At 35.9% G+C, this 19,213-nt stretch overlaps 1 protein-coding gene across 1 annotated transcript in view; it reads right to left on the reverse strand.

The window, feature by feature from the left end:
- Positions 1 to 19,213, reverse strand: part of Lgr3 (Leucine-rich repeat-containing G protein-coupled receptor 3) — an 82,353-nt gene that overhangs the window by 53,455 nt on the left and 9,685 nt on the right. The window contains exons 2-5 of the mRNA XM_067763894.1: positions 9,088 to 9,414; positions 7,939 to 8,042; positions 4,389 to 4,468; positions 2,490 to 2,774 (exon numbers count right to left, since the gene is read on the reverse strand). Coding sequence (XP_067619995.1) covers positions 2,490 to 2,774; positions 4,389 to 4,468; positions 7,939 to 8,042; positions 9,088 to 9,414 — 796 coding nt within the window. The remainder of the gene's footprint in view (positions 1 to 2,489; positions 2,775 to 4,388; positions 4,469 to 7,938; positions 8,043 to 9,087; positions 9,415 to 19,213) is intronic.

Consider the following 19,213-nt stretch of genomic DNA (forward strand, 5'->3'; position numbering starts at 1 on the left):
GCCGTTCCTGAAAAGTGCATGGATAGAGTTTGTTCGTTGAGTAGTTTTTGAAACATAACTTCCGATATAGGTTACTATCTGGGGGCACACTTCCGCTACACCCTTTACACCAAAAAATTTTTTAAAAATATTGTGGCACTGAGAAAAATTATAACTCAAAATTTATTCATTGAGGGGGCTATCAAAATTCTTTAAGCATTTCAAATAATTTTTTTTATACCCAGCTTGTACACAGGGTATTATAACTTTGATTGGATAATGGTTGGTTGCACAGGTATGAAGAAATCGAGATAGATATAGACTTCCATATATCAAAATCATCAGTATCGGAAAAAAATTTGATTGAGCCATGTCCGTCTGTTCGTCCGTCCGTTAACACGATAACTTGAGTAAATATAGAGATATCGACACCAAATTTGGTAACCAGCTTATCTGGACCCAGAATAGATTGGTATTGAAAATGAGCCAAATCGGATGATAACCACGTCCACTTTATATATATACACACTAGGGCGGGTCGATTTAAAAATCGCTCATTGCTCTGTGAAAATCGTATTCTAGGAATCAAAATAAGAAACTTTGCCGAAGGAACCATACCTCTAAAACGAATTCTGATGTTCCCCCCTTTGGGTCGAACTTTTGGGTAGGGGCAATTGCAATTCTACCTGCTGTGTCTTGTGGTGGCTTAAAAAAAACAACACAAGCAATTTTACGCAATTGTGTGACAGTGATACCTTCATTTTTTAAAACGGTTGAATAAAAAACCCACACAACTATGTTTACGACATGCAAATGCATCACAGTGATGCCTTGGTTTTAAAAAGGGGTTGTAAAAACGCTAATTTCTAATAATTTTTTTAAATTTATTTTCTATTACTAAGTTAAATTCATTTTTTCATTTACATATGTTCTGACTAAATAAATTTCTAAAGAGAAAAATAAACCCCAAAAAGAAAAAACATAGGCATTTCAAAGTGGGATTTTTCAAAATTTGCCCCTACGACCCGAAGGCGGGGACATCATAATTCGTTTTAGAGGTATGGTTCCTTCGGCAAAGTTTCTTATTTTGATCCCTAGAATATGATTTTCACAGAGCAATGGGCGATTTTTTTGCCTCCCCACAAATCGACCCGGCCTAATACACACATATAAGAACACAAAAAACCTGATTATTTAGTAAATAATACACCTAGAATGTCGAAATTTGACGTGTGGACTGATATTGAGACTCTTGATAAAAATTTGAAAAAAAATTTTAAAATGGGCGTGGCACCGCCTACTTGTGATAAAATCAATTTTACAAATATTATTTAGCATAAATCGAAAATTGCTAAATCTATCGTAAAAAAAATTCGGCAGAGCGGTTGCCCTTGCTGTAAGAAATGCTTTGAAGAGAAATTAACGAAATCGGTTAGGGACCACGCCCACTTTTATATAAAAGATTTTTAAAAGGGTCGTGAACGAAAAAAATAAACTATGTCTTTGCAAAAAGAGCTTTATATCAATGGTATTTCATTTACCAAGTGGATTTATAACAATAAATAGGAAAAACCTCAAATTGTAAAAAATTGGCGTGGCACCGCCCCTTATATGAGTAAGCAATTTTCTATGTTTGGGGAGCCATAACTTGAAGAAAAATTAGTTCAGAATAGAGCCATACGTATAATGTATTATTGCGCAGCCTTGTAAAACTATTAAGCACACAAAATGAACAACAACAGCACTTCAAATGTACAGCTGGGTATGTAATGTTCGGTTTCACCCGAACTTAGACTTCCTTACTTGTTTTTATTTTTTCAACTTAAAAAAGTTTCACATATAATTTTGTGTATGTATTGTGATTTGCACTTCAATATAAAAATTTTTGAACAGCCCTGATTATAATGTTATTTTTTGGTGATGGTGGTCTATTGTGGGTTAGCCTATATATACACACTTACCTATGCACATATGCAAATATAATAAAATATGCTACTTTATGTGTGTAAGTAAATATATTATCGCATTTTAGTTTTCTTAAACATTGGTTTCATGATATAGAAGTGACATCTTAACTTATCTTAGTTTTCGATATCCGAACAAACATTTGGAGTCATATATGAGTCGTGATGTCACCAGTACTTTGGAAATGTTTTCTAAAACACAAGGTTGTTGCTATTGTGGCAGTGCTTGTAAGTGAAGGCACCTATTGAATGTGACGAAGCACTACTACAACAGCAACAACAATTAAAACGGGGTCGCCCTCGGTAAAGATTTGACAAGTCCTTCGAGTGTGTGTCTTTCATGAAAAGCTCCTCAGCAAAAGGCATCTGCCTTGGCAGATGCCGTCAACATGTAAGAATGATGAAAAAGCACCACCCTTCTAATTGGAATAGAAATTTGGCCTGAATTTCCTCGGAAGAATATCTGAATTAGAGTCATATATTTTGTTGGGTAAAATTTGCCTGTGCTATGCACATTTACATAAAAATAGTATACTAAATACTCACATTTCATATAAACGCTGCATATACGGAAATTTTTCATTACGTAGTGTGAGCAAATTATCACTAAGCATCAACCATTCAAGGCGTGGCATGTCCGCAAATTGTGCTAAAGGCAATTGACGCAATTGATTCGAGATAAGAAAAAGCCAAACCAAAGAGTTCATGCCACGAAAAATGCCAACTGGCAATACGCTGATGTTATTATGCCGCACATCCAATTTCTCCAACTGATTTAAGCCATTAAATAAGCCCAATGGCATATGTGATATGTTGCAATGTTTCAACGAGCTGAGGGTAAAACAAAAAGTTACATAGACAAAAAAAAAAAAGAAAAATAAATGGTATTTTATATTTGTAAAAAAGTTTGTATAGAAAGGCAAATACAAAGCGGTGCAATAAAAATCTGATTGAATAGGGATTAACATGAAATTGGGTAGCATGTAAACCAAAAAAGAGCATAGGCCTTAATGGCATGCTGGCACTGCGCGTATGAACAGCAGCGAACAGAAAAATAGCAGTGGAAATTTTAGTCAAATTTCGTCAATTGAAATCTTTTTATTTTTATTTTTTATTTAAAAAAATTCTATACATTTTGTTTGCATACCAATCTCGAAACAAGTTCGAAAATATTCGAAAATTTGTCGAAAGTTTCGAGCTATTTATTTGGATGTCTTTGAAAAAAAATCTGAAACACCCCTGCAAAAATCGTTGGATCATGTGATGTAATGCTGAGCTGGAGTTTATGGTCCAGTCCTAGGACATCGCAATGTTAATTGGACCATATTTTTTGTATGAATTGTGGTTAATTTTGGAGCACTCGCTTGGTCCATAGCAAGTACTCCATACATGCATGCATGGAGTACTCGCGATTTTTGCAGGGACCATTTGGAAAAAGGATTCTCAAAAATCAAGGCGAATTTCGTGAGACCTAAAACTTGTACTTTATTAAATTAAAATTAATTGGGGTACAAAAATGCATACTCCAAAAAATGGTTAAAACTCCAAAAAAAGTTCGAAATTCTCATATATTTTTTCTTGAATGTTCGAATTTTTTTGAAAATTTTTTGAGATTGGTTTTTAGAAATATCCGTTACAAAATTCATGGACGTTTCTTCTTAAAATATGGAAAATAAAAAAAAGAGTTTAAAAGATGAAATTTTCTAAAAATTGCCACTGCTTATTTTCTGTTCGCTAATGTATATCTGTACACTAGGGTGAGATGTATTTGTATTGGGGCCACCACGTTGGACTTAATTCAGCATTTTTTAAATTTATTATAAATGTTTGGGAATGTAATAGTTAATTGGGAAAAGCAATCGTTATTTTTTGAAGCAGGTTAGCCCTTCGAAACCACTTACTTTTGGACCCGGCAGCCGCCATCGTTTGGTGGTAGCGTGCTCCGCCTAGCACACCGAAGATACTGGCTTCAACACCCGGCAATATCAAAAATTTTGAAACACGTTCTTTCAATTAGAAAAAAGAGTTTTTAAGCGGGGTCGCCCTTCGGAAGTCATTTGGCAAACACTCCGAGTGTACTTCTGCTATGAAAAGCTTCTCAGTGAAAACACATCTGCCTTGCAGATGCTGATCGGAGTCGGCGTAAAAAATGTTAGTGCAGTTCAGGCAATTTGTAGAAAACATTAGACGGAGCACGACGAAAATTGGAGAAGAAGCTCAATAGAGTACTGTTATAAAAGAGGTTCCGATTTTGAAGCCGTTTACGTTTTTGCAATCGGCTACTTATTTTGAAGCAGGTAAATTTTTAAGACCGGTTATTGATTTTGCAGCAGGTTACTTTTTTAGAACCGGTTGTAGTAATGCGTCGAAATTTTGTGATTACTGCAACAAGCTTAAAATAAGGCTCACCCTAATGCGCGTATATTAGTTACATATTTTACTTACAGTTTCACTAAGCGTTTCAGAACAATAAAAGCATTCGCATGAAGTGTCAAGTTGCTACGGACAATCATCAAATACGTCACCTACAATAAAAAAGGTGAAGTGCTAATTTGCTCTTTGGGCTCCAGTTTCACCAAAGAATGTACATTAAGGTCCACAATTTTTTTGTTTGCTAGCCGGTCTAGAATCACTCATATAAAATTCTAAGAAAAAAGGATATTGGACTATTAGTTTAAAGCAGTGGTTTTCAAACTTTTTGCAGTCGCGACCCAAAAATGTCTTCCAAAAAGTCCCGCGACCCACCAAAACTGCCAAAATGTCTGAAAAACGTAGAAATCGTACAAAACACAAAAAAGTGAAGAGAAGACACTTTTCTATTTCCCTTCATTGTGGCATTCTATTACCAAAAACCAATATAAAATACTAAAACTAAAACCATTGCGCCGTTTAGCGTAAAAGTGTATCAACGCCACTCTCGGTATCAGCGCAATAATGCAACACCACATAGGAAAAACAGATTCAAGACGGCAGCGGCGACGCGGCATCTGTCAAATTATATTTACACATGTTCTTATGGGGATAAATTTTTTGAACACGACACGCCAAAGCGGCAATCAATCAGAATAGCCGCCGTCGCCAGATTAGATCTTTTTCTATTTTTGACAGCGACGATCGTGGCGTCATTTTTTCTTCTTTATTAATTAAAATGATAAAACAAGCAAATAATTTTAAATATGTGTTAAAATCGACAAGTTATACATTTTTTAACACGTCGCCAATTGGCGGAAAATATCGTAAAGCATGGGTTTTTCGTCGTTGTCGTTCGCAGCCGTCGTTTTGAATGTGGGCATAGCTGCAGAATCGCTGAGAGTAACTAACAGTACTAAGCTACCGAAAAACTCTTTCTTATTTGAAGTGCGCATTAGTTTTAGTTGCAACTTTCACTCCGTTGTTGACAGTCGTGCATCATAAAATAAATAACTGCAATTGCGTAACATTTATTATTTATTATAAATATTTAAATGGATAAGTTTCTAAAAAGACCTGGAGGGGGGGGGGGGGTGTCATCTACTTCAGAGGCAGGTGGCTCAAAAGCAAAAATAAATAGAATTTATGACGATGCATATTTACAATATGGTTTTACTGCCATTGATAACAAAGCACAATGCGTGATTTGTGGACAAGTTTTAGCACAAGAAAGCATGAAACCTTCAAAATTACCACGCCATCTCTCATCAAAACATGAAAACGACAAAGATAAACCGTTGGATTATTTCCAAAGAAAACTCGATTTACTTAGGAAGCAAAAGACCAGTATGTGCCAGGTAATTTCAGCACTATATCCTGACATTAGTTAGGTTTGTAATATGTTCCCTCTTTTAAATATCAGAGTACTAAAATAAGTGAAAAAGCTTCCTTGGCTAGTTATAAAGTTGCATATCTCGTGGGTAAAAATGGAAAACCACATACAAACGCTGAAAATCTTATTTTACCGGCAGCAGTAGACATGGTTGAGATAATGATTGGAGAAAAAGAAGCCCACATATTGAAAGCTATACCTTTGTCTGATGACACAATTGGACGAAGGTTAAGTGATATAGCTGCAGACATTCGCAATCAAGTAGTCGAAAAAGTCAAAAAAAAGCTCATATTTTTCATTACAATTCGATGAATCGACAGATATATCCAGTTGTGCCCAGTTTGTGTGTTATGTTCGGTTTGAAAACCTTGATCAAATTGCGGAAGAGATGTTGTTTTGTAAGAATTTGCCGAAGAATGCAACTGCTGATTGTTTGTATGAACTTTTTATAGAAAGCACCCAGGATTTGGGTTTTGACTGGGAACTTTGCGTAGGTATTTGCACTGATGGCGCTAGGGCAATGACCGGCAATAAAAGTGGGTTCGTAGCTAGGTTGAAAACAAAGTTGCCGAATGCACACTGGACGCACTGTTTTCTCCACCGTCAGGCCTTGGCAGCCAAATTTTTGCCGTCGAATTTAAACGAAGTGCTTAATTCTGTCATCAAAGTTGTGAATTGTAACAAGGGAAAAGCTTTACAAACAAGGCTGTTTCGTACGGTGTGTGAAGACATGGGTGCACTACATTAAAATCTTCCTTTTCATACAGAGGCAAGGTGGTTATCCAAAGGAAATGTGTTGACAAGAGTAATAGAATTGAGATCGGAATTGAACATGTTTTTGAAAGAAAAAGATCCCGACAATGCGAAATTGTTTACTGTCACTTAAACATCTTGAATACTAGTATGCAAGGAAGATACGAAAACATTATATCAGCCAAAGATAAAATAAAAGCCTTTGTCTCAAAAATTGAAATGTGGCTATCATCTCTGCAGCACTTACAATTTGGTTCATTCACTTGCTTTGAAAGTATTGCTGCAGAGATTTCATCAGACGAACTGGTAAGGAAATGTATTCCTTTCATGACTGAAGCGCTGCAAAATTTAAAAAACGAATTGCACCGTTATTTTCCAAGAGAGCTACAGGAAGATAACAGCAAGTGCTGGATATTAAATCCATTCCTCAGTAACTGCGCTGAGGTCGCAGATCTCGGCAACATTTTGAACGAAGATTTATGTGAGCTAGCAGCTGACAGTATGCTCAAAATGGAATTTTTATCCGAAAATATTTCAACATTTTGGATAAAGCGAAAGCCTCAGTATCCTGGCCTAGCGAAAATAGCGCTTAAAATACTCACTCAGTTTTCAACATCATATCTATGCGAAATGACTTTTTCACAAATGGTGAACATAAAAACAAAGAAACGAAATAAACTTAATATAGAAAATGATTTGATTGTTTGCATGTTACGTATGGAGCCGCGTTATTCCAAATTACTTCAAAATAAGCAAGCCCATCCTTCGCATTAACTTATGTCTGTAAAATTAATGTAATACGTATAATATAAAATATATCGCGCAGGTAGATCTAAGCAGCGATAAACTAAGAAAATCACAATTTTCAACTTCAAAATTTCAGATTTTTGAGTTAGCTCCCCTTAGATTTAGGTGCGCGATATGTACATATGTCATTTTTGGATTTTTTAAAGAATGAATAAATTATTTTTCTGTTTAAAAAAATTTGGTTCAAGTTATTCAATCAAGCCCGCGACCCACCAGGAAGGGTGCCGCGACCCACAGTTTGAAAACCTATGGTTTAAAGTACTTGATAGATCATCCGAAGAACGTTCATACATATGTATTTCCAAAGACCCAAAAGGGATACCGGCTTTCAACTATCCAATACATTAAATGCTGTTGCAGAAAAGTGGCAGAAGCAGCCTAAAAATTTGTTTTGTACAATTTGCGTTTTGAAGGCATGCCACTACGAATCGTAATGACGTTTCATACGCGCAAAATTGCAAACAAAAATCAAAATATCACAAAAGAATTTTGAGTTAAAGACAATACAAAAATAGGAATTAGCCTTATAAATCAAGGTTTTCCTTCGAATTTTATATAGAATCTGAGTCCGCTAGACACGAGGTAGAAAAAAAAGCTCGTTGGCCCACCCTTATGTACATTCTTTTGCGCTACCTCGAAACTTAGGGCCGGTATCCGTTTCAATTTCGCTTTCCGACCGCAAAACAAAATTGTACGCTGTCGGCAGGTGCAAGCTCCTCTTGGATATGTTGTAATTTCTGTAATATATAAAGTAATTGTGAAGAATTACTTAAAATAAGTTGAATAATAAGTGATACAAAAACCTGAAGTAGCCGGAGCAGAAGACTCACCCTTTTTTTAATAAATCGATCAGTTTTACTTAAAAGGAAAAAACTGACTTTAAGTAGAGCCGAGCTCCATAGCGCGAGGAGAGTGATGGGATGTTGGTAATGAAGAACGGCCAACTCTTTTTATCAAGAATATTATGCGAACCCTGGCACGGGCCGATACGGGGCTGCCTCGTTAAGTAAAGACGATCTTTCCTTATTAAGGAAACGGATGTAGTGGACAGTTATTGTTTAATACTAGGCCGCTAAACCTGATTTGTGGGGCAATTGATCGTACGGCCAATATGATTAACGCTTAAACTTTTAACGATGTTTAGATTTAGGGGAGAAAAAATGGCGCAACCAGTCGGCAAAAGATACTTTTTTAAACAAAATAAGAAATGCGCAACGAAATTGGCAAAACAGCTGACTTCGAAAATTCGAAATTCCTATTGCCCAATTATTGTTCTCCCTAGGAGAAAAGAACTGGAGGAATTTTTCCGCGGGAATAAAATAAATCCACGAGAACAAAATCCCGAGGGAATATTTAGAATTGGGCTGATAGTGTCTGAGAATGAAAAGAGGAAGAGGAAATAAGGAGTGACTGACGAGCAAATAATTTACGAATGGCTCTACGCATAAACAACAGACAAGTTCTACTTAAACTAGGTTTAAAAAAATTATTATTGATAGGTCTGGAAGCACTGCGACCTTTGTGCAGATTTATTGTGCAAAGGTTTAAAAAAGGTTGTGGCTGAGGAACAGGAATGAAGGAGAACGGACGAAACATATGCAAATGAGGGAAATTCAATTTTCCGGCAGGACAACGTTTGCCGGGTCTGTTGGTAACTAGCTCAAGAAAAATAAATATTATATTAACGTTGCCATTTTCTACAGGGTCATCTATAAGATAGGGAGATTGGGATTGAAATGTCTTCGCAAAAACATACTGCAATATATTTGAATAGCGACTTACCACATTTTTTTACTTCTTCATTATTATTTGTATTTTTGACAGCCACACTGTTGCTCCACTCATTGTTACCAGCCACCGTCATTGCTGAAGTATTCATGAACTCCCTGAAATCGTCATTGTTCCCGCCAAGTCTTTGTTTATTTCTACGTCGTTCAATTGCATTGCCAACAATTTTATCGGTTAACGCTTTACTACCATAAAGTAGGCCACACTCGACCGGGTGTTCATCGCTGCCATCAAAACAATCCGAGCGGTTGTCACAAATTTGACGCTGTGGCACACACAACGTATTGCCATCACAAGCAAAGCTACCCTGTGGGCATGGTCCTGTTAAAGAAGTATGTAGAAAACGATTTTTAGAGTGGATGTTAGAAAGCAAAACAAGATTGACATTTAGTTGAATAGAATTTAAAATTTAAGAAAATATGAAGGCAAGAATAGAATACAAAAATAAAATAATAAAAGCCTAAAAGAAAATTAATGTTAGACGCAATGATGGCAGTCAAATTAAAAAGCTAATATGTATATAGTTAGTTAGAAAATGTTGGTGTTAATGTTATAGCCGCCCAGACCATAGCCCTCAACTGGGTACTCATGGCCTATGAAGAAGCATGGAGTATGGTAAATTAACGCAACCACTAACAACCACACAGTTTCTCGTTAATTTAAATTAATTGAAATGGGCTTATGCCCGCTCTCTACTATTTTTGCATTGCTTTTAGGTGCTCGAAATTAAATGTGGAACGGATTGTTACGAGTAATAGTAGGCGTAGGTATATTGTGGGAAAAAAAATTTATGACATTTGTAGGTGCTGCTTGTTTGAACATGAAGATTTTTACCGCAGGTGAGAAAGTCATTGACGTTCATTTTGTTGTTGCTTTCGTTTTTATTTATGTGGGGTATAGTTTTGCTTGTGGTCTAAGGGAATCCTGGATGTAAGCATAAGGTTTAAAGGTTAGGCGTAAGCGTGAGCGTAGCCTTCGTTAGTGGTAGGCTATTTGGGGGTTTATGTAGAATGTAAAGGCAGGCCGGGGTATAGTTTACTATCTGATGTGTAAACGTAGGCGTAATGCATGGTATTAGTATGCTGAATGGAGTAATACATAATAAAAGCGTAAGTCGCTACACTGTACCGTAATGTGGGAAAAATGTATGTGGTAAAGTTGAAATGAACGATATCAGGCAGCAAATCAAGGCAAGGCAAGGCAATGTGAGCTAAGGCATTGTAAGGCAAGGAAAGGAAAGCAAGGGAAGGGAAATGAAAATAGAAAAGGAAGGGAGATGAAACGAAAGATGCCAAAACCGAATCAGTACGTGGTACTATCAATTTGTTATCGAAATGTTAACGGTTTTTTACTGATGAGCTATCGGTTTGTTATTGACGGGTTATGGGCGTGTTACCCATTTCTTATCGCCCGGTTTTCCGGTTGTTAAACAAACATAAGTGTGGCATCGACGACATAGGAACGAGTTATTTATTTGTTATCGAAGTGATATAAATTTGTTGTCGGTAAGGAAATATATGGTTTTTATCGAGAAGTTAAGGGTTTTTAAATGATTCATTATCGACTATTTATCGAAAATTTATCAATATGCTATCAATATATTAGCGTTTTGTTATCTAGAAGCTATCGATTTGCTATGCACAAGCTATCGATTTTTTATTAAAAAATGTCAAATTCTTATCGAAATGTTATCGATTTTTTATCGAAAGTTGTGGATTGGTTTGCTACCAAAAGTTATTGATTTGTTATCCTTGTGTTACTATTTAGTTTTCGGTGTATAATCTACTTATTATCGAAAAGTTATCGAATAGCTTTCAATGAGCTTAAGAAAAGTTATGGATTCTATATCTATAAGCACTCGGTTCGAGACATCTGTAAGTTGTAGATGACAAGCCGATAAGGAACTAATGAGGAGCCGATGGCTCGGGGATAGCAAACCGATAACTCGATGATAATAATTCGCTTTCAATAGTAAGTTGGTATCGATTTTTACCGAAACTATTTGTTTTTGGTAAAGTTACATCTGTTGTGGTTGTGGAGTGGAGGTTAGTTTTCTAGACGCACAACTCTATGTTAACACATGGAACTCCACGAACACTTGGTACTCACGATTTTTTTTTTGCCTTTCTCTTTCCCCTTTATTACTTTTTGATGCCCACAGCTGTATGGGGGAATATAGATACGTGCAAGTATAAAAGTTAATTTGTTATCGAAAGTTTATCTATTGGTATCGAAAAAATATCAATTTGGCAACGAAAACGAGCTATCGGCGTACTATCAATATGTCATGTTCTTTTTGTTGTTGTTGTTCTCCCATAATTTTGGGGAGTGTTATCGATGTTGATGGTCATTTGCTGGATATATATCTCGGGAACGATTCAAATGACCACATTGACGCATTACCGATTTGTTATATACGAGTTCTCGTTGTGTTATCGATGTATTATCAGTTATTTATTGATAAATTTAAATTAAAATAGCTCAGATTTATTCGCTGTTGGTACAAGTGTGGTTACAGAAGGACCGTGCATCCGATTAACACGAATTCCCCGAAGAAAGTCAAAAACTAATACAGTAGACCTGAACTATCCTCCGTATAAAATTTCTATGACAGTTTGCAGTCAGAAATAGGCCAAAGGCACTTACTTAATCAAATAGCACCATCTATTGGGTTAGCAGTCCGCGTTATTCAGCCCACCTGGTTAGGACACGCAGGTACACATGTAAAGGTCACTTAGTGTATTTAGAAATTTCCTCCTAACAAGGATTATAGGTCATCAGCATAAGTCGCCACTTGGCAGCGCATACCTCATAGGATCTTTGGCCGATCGTTCACAACCACAACCCAAAGCAAGGGAGAAATAACCGAATCATTGTACCGTAGTCCTTATCACTTTTCTCTGACTCAGCGACGAAAAAATATTTGACCTTTTTGGAAGGAAAGTTAAAGAAAGTTCTAAAAAGGTCTAATGTTGGGAATAATATCAAATGAAGAAAGACCTTTCGGAAGAGTAAAACAATAATAGCGATAATGATATGAAACTAAAGGAGCAAAGTATTACTTATACGTAATTTTTTGCTTAGCTGCTGCCCATACAGTAATTAACAGTTATCTACATCTATTGACGATGCATGAATACATAAGTACAAACGTTTAAAAATACATATTGCAAAGGGATAGTTCCATTCACTAAGTGATTATTTGTTTTTATATAATTTCAAAGTACATCTACATATCTCGAATATCCTGGGCAAGGAAAAATTAAAATAAGGTAATAAAATATCCCTTTGTTTACTGCAAAGCTTTGCTTTCCCTCTTGCCTTCTCATCGAAAGCCATAAAAATTTGTGTGCTTTCTGTAGGGGAATCACCCATACATGATGTATACAAATGTACGACTATATAATATTCACACCAAATAAGCTATTAAAGAAGACGACAATAAACAAATTAGGTATGAGCGAAATTGGTGCATGAACAAATCGAAAAGAGCATTCAAGGCAGATGTGCGCCAGAATACGAATAGATTATAGCCATAAATAGCTTAATTGAGCCATAGATCCCAAGCCAAAGTCATCACACAATTATTTTTTTTTTTTGTAGAAAAGTGAAAGCTAAAAAAAATGGTGTAACAAATAAAAATCACAAAAAAGTTTGAAACAGAAAAACAATTGATAAAAAGGAAAGTATTTAAGAAATAAGTAGATAAGTTCATTAAAGTTAGTGGCCTTAAGCCATATGCCAATAGGTCACACTCTCATCATTACAGACGTGTTATAAATAGGACAACAGCCCAGAGGACAATTGGCAATGTTCACTGGTTGGTCAGTCAATGGGTGTAATTGTTATGCAATAGCGAAAAGATCGTTTGTTAAATGGGCAGTTTAAATGTACGGAATTAGACTTTCTTCATACACAGAATATATAAGTTGAAGAAATTGATAACAAACAGACTGCAATAACGTAGTTTCTGTTTAATAAATGGATGATATTTAATGGCATCCTTATAAGCTTAATAATATTTCAATAAGAGACAGGAGTTTGAGTAAACCAGGTTTTATTAAAGTTTCGTTATCGCTCTACTAAAAAAATATCGACTTCACTGGCACATAAAACAAATAAAGTTGAATTTTTGACTTATTTGCAAATATCTCGAGATTTTGAAGGTTTAGTGACAAATCCGACAAAATATCGGAATCAGCGCACCGAAATACCTATGGTACAAAAATTGAGGTTATGAAAATGAAACAAAGAAATTTGCAATAAAATTAAGGAAATTTCTAGTATATTTAGATGTTCTGTGTGGAAATTGGAAATATGATTTGAGTTCGAACTCACATTTTATAATGATGTAATGGGAAACGAACCATATTGGGTTTCGCCCAAAAGAGTTCAGTTTCGTGCACTTTGCGCTTGAAATATTATGTAAACAAACAAAAATTCAAAAACCAATCTCAACTATGCTATTTCAAATCTCGAAGGCTTCAAATAAAAAAAAAAAAATGAAATATGACAAATGAGGAATGTACAGCGTTTTTATCCATTCATTTTAATACTGAACTGGGATAAGTTATGCTTGTCTGAGTATCTCTTTCTTATTGATTATTGTTGTCTCATTATCTGATTAAATTAATAATCAGTATGAGATATGTATGTGTATGTTTGTCACGGTGGCCCCATAAATTCAGAAAGGAAAAATTCAGAAACACATTTTTTGAGAAAACATTAGTCAGAACCTTTTTTTCAGACAGACAAAATCCAGAGGTCAAAACTCAAAAGTCAAATCTCAGAAGTCTAATTTCAGAAGTGAAAATTCAGAGTCAAATTTCAGAAGGCAAAATTCAGAAAGTAATCAGACGACAGAAAAAACATTAAATATTACAGTGATAAACTCCACGTCAAGTGATACACACGTGTAAAAAAAAAAAAAAAATTTCACCCTGAAGACGATTACCGTGTGTAATCGAAATATATTGGTAATATATAAAAAAACCCTTGTGTTTTTATTTCAATTCGGACCTCAAGCCAGCTAGCAAAAACTGATTCATTAAATATTTCTCAAAATTCAAAAACGTTTATTTATTTGTAAGGAATTATGTATAAAGAAAAAGTACTACAATCTAAAATTTTGAATTGTGCGCAATAGCAAGCATGTAATTAACTATTTTTTTCGCGTTTTTCTTTTTCAAATTTATTTACAATTTTTGTTGTTATATCGGCCTACTAATTTGTAAGATCGCGGGTTCGAATCGAGCTCAAGGCTTAACAATAATTATTTTATCTTTATTATTGTTATGCTATAACCATTCAGCTATCACAGCGGTTTTTTGTTTGTCTTCATTATTTCTACTTCTATTCTGGTTCTTGCCAATTGATATTCACAGCACTGCGACATCTGTTGCAGAATGGATGTGAAAATTGGACTTGTTTCATGGCAATGATGCCTTAGTGTCATATTTTATGACACTTTTTCCCCGTGCTCTGGGATGTATTAACAATTTTTGTTGTTTCAATTAAGAAAAAATGTATCATAGCAATAATAATTCGAACCCGCATTTTTTTGAATTTACAGTATTAAAAAAACAAAGTCTTTGTATTTTTTCTGCGTTTCCGATATGGCTCGCCTCCAGCTAAAAACTGCTGCACTTTTGTTTCTATTATTGCCTGTTCGTTTTTTATTTTATTTATGCAATTAAATATGTTAAGGTGTGTCCCAAACGCACTTCGAATGACGTTGGCCTCCTTTCGATGGAATTATTTCTACGGACTTCACCCAATTCGGTGATATTATACATATTCAATTGAATATAACACCTTCTTTCGACGTTGCTGTGTTCCAGGCTGAACAAAAATTCAGATGTAAAATTTCAGAAGTCAAAATTCAGAAAGTAATCAGAGAGCAAAAAAACATTAAATTTTGCGTTAATACGTCTGTGCAATTTATTCGAATCCTCGGCCTCTTTACAAAACAAGATACGTCTTCATTACGCTCCGTTTAAACTCCAATCTTTAACCACAACGAAGGACTGTGGCCAACGTGTTTTCGCTTCAAAAATATCTTCGAAAAAGCAGTTCGTCCAATGCTATCAATCGACATACTCAGCCAAATCCAGTGGCGGATCCAAGGGGGGCGATTGCCCCCTTCGCTCTGATCTGGAACTTATGAAAATTACAAAAGTTTGGTTTAATTACATATACAATTTTAAAAGTTTTAGCTTTTATGTATGTATAATCTATAAGATCGTCCTAGTCGCCCCCCCCCCCTTCCAATATCTGCAATTTAGAATACTTCGGTTGAAATCTATATACATATATAAAAATGAATGTCCGTTTGTGTGAGGCTTATAGAATCAAAAACTATCCGGTCGATTTTGTTCAAACTTTCACATAAGTTCCATATACCTCACGCGGTGGTTTGCACATAGGTTTGGTTGCGATCGACGCACAGGGTCTCGAGATATAGGCCAAACGTGGAACCGGTTACCCCTAGAATGTGTTTATAGAATATGGATATCAAATGAAAGCTATTGATGGGTGCTTTAGTAGAGGGTAATTTTCATACCCCTGGGTGACTAGGGTCTCGGATATAGGCCAAAACGTGGACCCGGGTACCCCTAGAATGTGTTTATAGAATATGGATATAAAATGAAAGCTGTTGATAAGTGCTTTAGTGGAGGGTAATTTTCATAACCCTGGGTGACTAGGGTCTCGAGATATAGGCCAAAACGTGGGCCCGGGTACCCCTAGATGTGTTCATAGAATATGGATAACAAATGAAAGCTGTTGATGAGTGCTTTAGTAGAGGGTAATTTTAATACGCCTGGGTGACTAGGGTCTCGAGATATAGGCCAAAACGTGGACCCGGGTACCCCTAGAATGTGTTTATAGAATATGGATATAAAATGAAAGCTGTTGATGAGTGCTTTAGTAGAGGGTAATTTTCATACCCCTGGGTGACTAGGGTCTCGAGATATAGGCCAAAACGTGGGCCCGTGAGCGCCTAGATAGTGTTTTTACATTATGGGTATCAAATTGAAGCTGTTGATGAGAGCTTTTGTACAGGGTAGTTTTCATACCTTTTGGTGACTAAGGTCTGGAGATATAGGCCAAAACGTGGATCAGGGTAACACTAGGATGTATTTTTACATTATGGGTATCAAATTGAAGCTGTTGATGTATGCTTTAGTACAGAGTAAGTTTTACACCGCTGGGTGACTAGGGTATCGAGATATTGGCCAAAACACGGACCCCGATACCCCTAGAATGTGCTTTTACATTATGGGTATCAAATTGAAGCTGTTGGTGTGTGCTTTAGTACAAAGTAAGTTTTACAACGCTGGGTGACTAGGGTGTCGAGATATAGGCCAAAACACGGACCACGATACCCCTAGAATGTGCGTTTACCTTATGGGTATCAAATTGAAGCTGTTGATGTGTGCTTTAGTACAAAGTAAGTTTTACACCGCTGGGTGACTAGGGTGTCGAGATATAGGCCAAAATACGGACCCCGATACCCCTAGAATGTGCGTTTACATTATGGGTATCAAATTGAAGCTGTTGGTGTGTGCTTTAGTACAAAGTAAGTTTTACACCACTGGGTGACTAGGGTGTCGAGATATAGGCCAAAACACGGACCCCGATACCCCTAGAATGTGCGTTTACATTATGGGTATCAAATTGAAGCTGTTGATGTGTGCTTTAGTACAAAGTAAGTTTTACACCGCTGGGTGACTAGGGTGTCGAGATATAGGCCAAAACACGGACCCCGATACCCCTAGAATGTGCGTTTACATTATGGGTATCAAATTGAAGCTGTTGGTGTGTGCTTTAGTACAAAGTAAGTTTTACACCGCTGGGTGACTAGGGTGTCGAGATATAGGCCAAAACACGGACCCCGATACCCCTAGAATGTGCGTTTACATTATGGGTATCAAATTGAAGCTGTTGATGTGTGCTTTAGTACAAAGTAAGTTTTACAACGCTGGGTGACTAGGGTGTCGAGATATAGGCCAAAACATGGACCCCGATACCCCTAGAATGTGTGTGTATTATGGATATCAAATGAAACCTGTTGCTGAGAGCTTTAAAGTAATTTTCATTGTGATATCCGATTTAGTCGCATCAACCTGGCAAAACTGATAAATATGCATGCGAAGCGGAAATAAAGACATGAATTAATAATACCCACATACTGGGAACTGAGACTGAGACTCGGAGTGGGACTGGGACTGAGACTCCGAATGGGACTGGAACAAACCATACATACCACCCTCTGGGACTGGCAATAAGAGATGAAGAAGAATGAGAAAAACTTGAGAGAAGAGAGAAGAGAGAAGGATACTGAGAAAGAGATAGAATGAGACGAAGATGGAGATAGATGAAGCGAAAAATACAGAGGGAGGAGTGAATACAATGATTAGGAAAAAGTGTAGAGGGGGGAGGGCAGAGTTAGACGGAAAAAGCTTATTAAAATGTATGCAGATAGACCAAATTTAGGGCAGAACACCGTCATCCGGGTTTGCTAATATTTTATGAAATGAATAGTTTAGCTATATATTCATTTCCAATTTCCATTTGTTTCGCTGTGGGTAAAATCAGCAGAAAAAATTTACCATTCTGGTATTTGAAGAAAGAATTGCGTACTTTTCATGATCACGGTTGCCGCACCACATCTTTTTTCTGGACAAAAATTCCTTTTGAAAAACAAAAGAAGGACCAATATTTTTAAAATGTAACAAAAAAATTATTTATATAGGTCTTCGCGAATTTCAGTCCCTACATCGCGTTAATGTGTTACTATTTGGCAGCAGTAATACATTCACGCCAGGAAATCTCCATTATTTTGGGAATTGTGGTACACTCTGACTTATACTATACATAATTCTACATAAAGATAAAAAAATATGTAAAATTACGTCAACCTATAGTTCTTTGGGCAGCTCTTAGTAGTTGATGGAACCTATCTTCCTACGGTCCGAAATTCGGTTAATGCAGCAGAAATTCTTTGAAAGTCGAGGGCTGGAACTTTATGAACAATGTGGAGAGTTACTTAAATGTGGATAAACTTTTAGTATTTTTCAGCTAAGATAACTAATAAAAATAGTCGTAAATTAGCCTAATTGACACATTTATAATGTTTCAAAACCTGTATAAGAGTTTACACGACCCAAAAAAAACGGAATAATAAGACATCCTTTCCAACAGCTTGTTTAGGGTTCACAATAAGCGTAAATTTCATGAAACATAAACTTTCTCAGCAAGATCAATAAAAAATGAGGGTTTTCCCAAAACAAAGTGAACACTTGTTATTTTCATCTTATAATTATTTAACCGGAATTTAAGCTTAAGTTATTGCTTTTGCTGATTCAAGACTCTGGCGGCGCCGTGGTGTAGTGGTAGCGTATTCTTGATTTTAAAATATGAAATATGCATAAAAGCAGATATAAAATAAAAACAATAAACCTGATGTAAGTGCATAGGTACATATATATCTACACTCATCTACAAAAGTTATCATCACTCAGATTTTTCCAGTTTTTACTAAGTTTTGCTTCGGCCTTCATTATTTTCGATATTTTTATAAAAATCTCTATTGTTATATAACACCAAAAATGCAAATAGAAACTTAAAACTTTTTAGAAAATTCGTAAAATTCCGCGAATTTTCATGCAAACTTTCAGCTTTTCGGTAAGAACTTTTAGAATTTTTCTGAGAGATAAATTTTAAAAATTCTCACTGGAAGCTAAAAATTTGCATGAAAATTCGCGGAATTTTCCCGAATTTTCTAAAAAGTCTTAAGTGTATATTTAGATTGTTCGTGTTATATAATAATACATATCTCTATAAAAATATCGAAAATAATGAAGGTCGAAGCAAAACTTAATAAAAACTGGAAAAATCTGAGTGATGATGACTTTTGTAGATGAATGTAGATATGTATGTGTGTTTGTATGAAAAATTTTAAGGTCACTTTATCTTACTTAAAAAGTTGACTTAAATCGCCCCCTCCCTCCCAAATCGTGCTGGATCCGCCCCTTGCCAAATCAGTACTGGCCCACTCCTACAAGTATCGATTGTTTCAGCTGATGGATGCAACTGTTCCACCGTTTTCACCAATTAT

The sequence above is a fragment of the Eurosta solidaginis genome, chromosome 1 (genome assembly GCF_040869045.1).
Source record: "Eurosta solidaginis isolate ZX-2024a chromosome 1, ASM4086904v1, whole genome shotgun sequence".
In the NCBI taxonomy this organism is placed as follows: domain Eukaryota; kingdom Metazoa; phylum Arthropoda; class Insecta; order Diptera; family Tephritidae; genus Eurosta; species Eurosta solidaginis.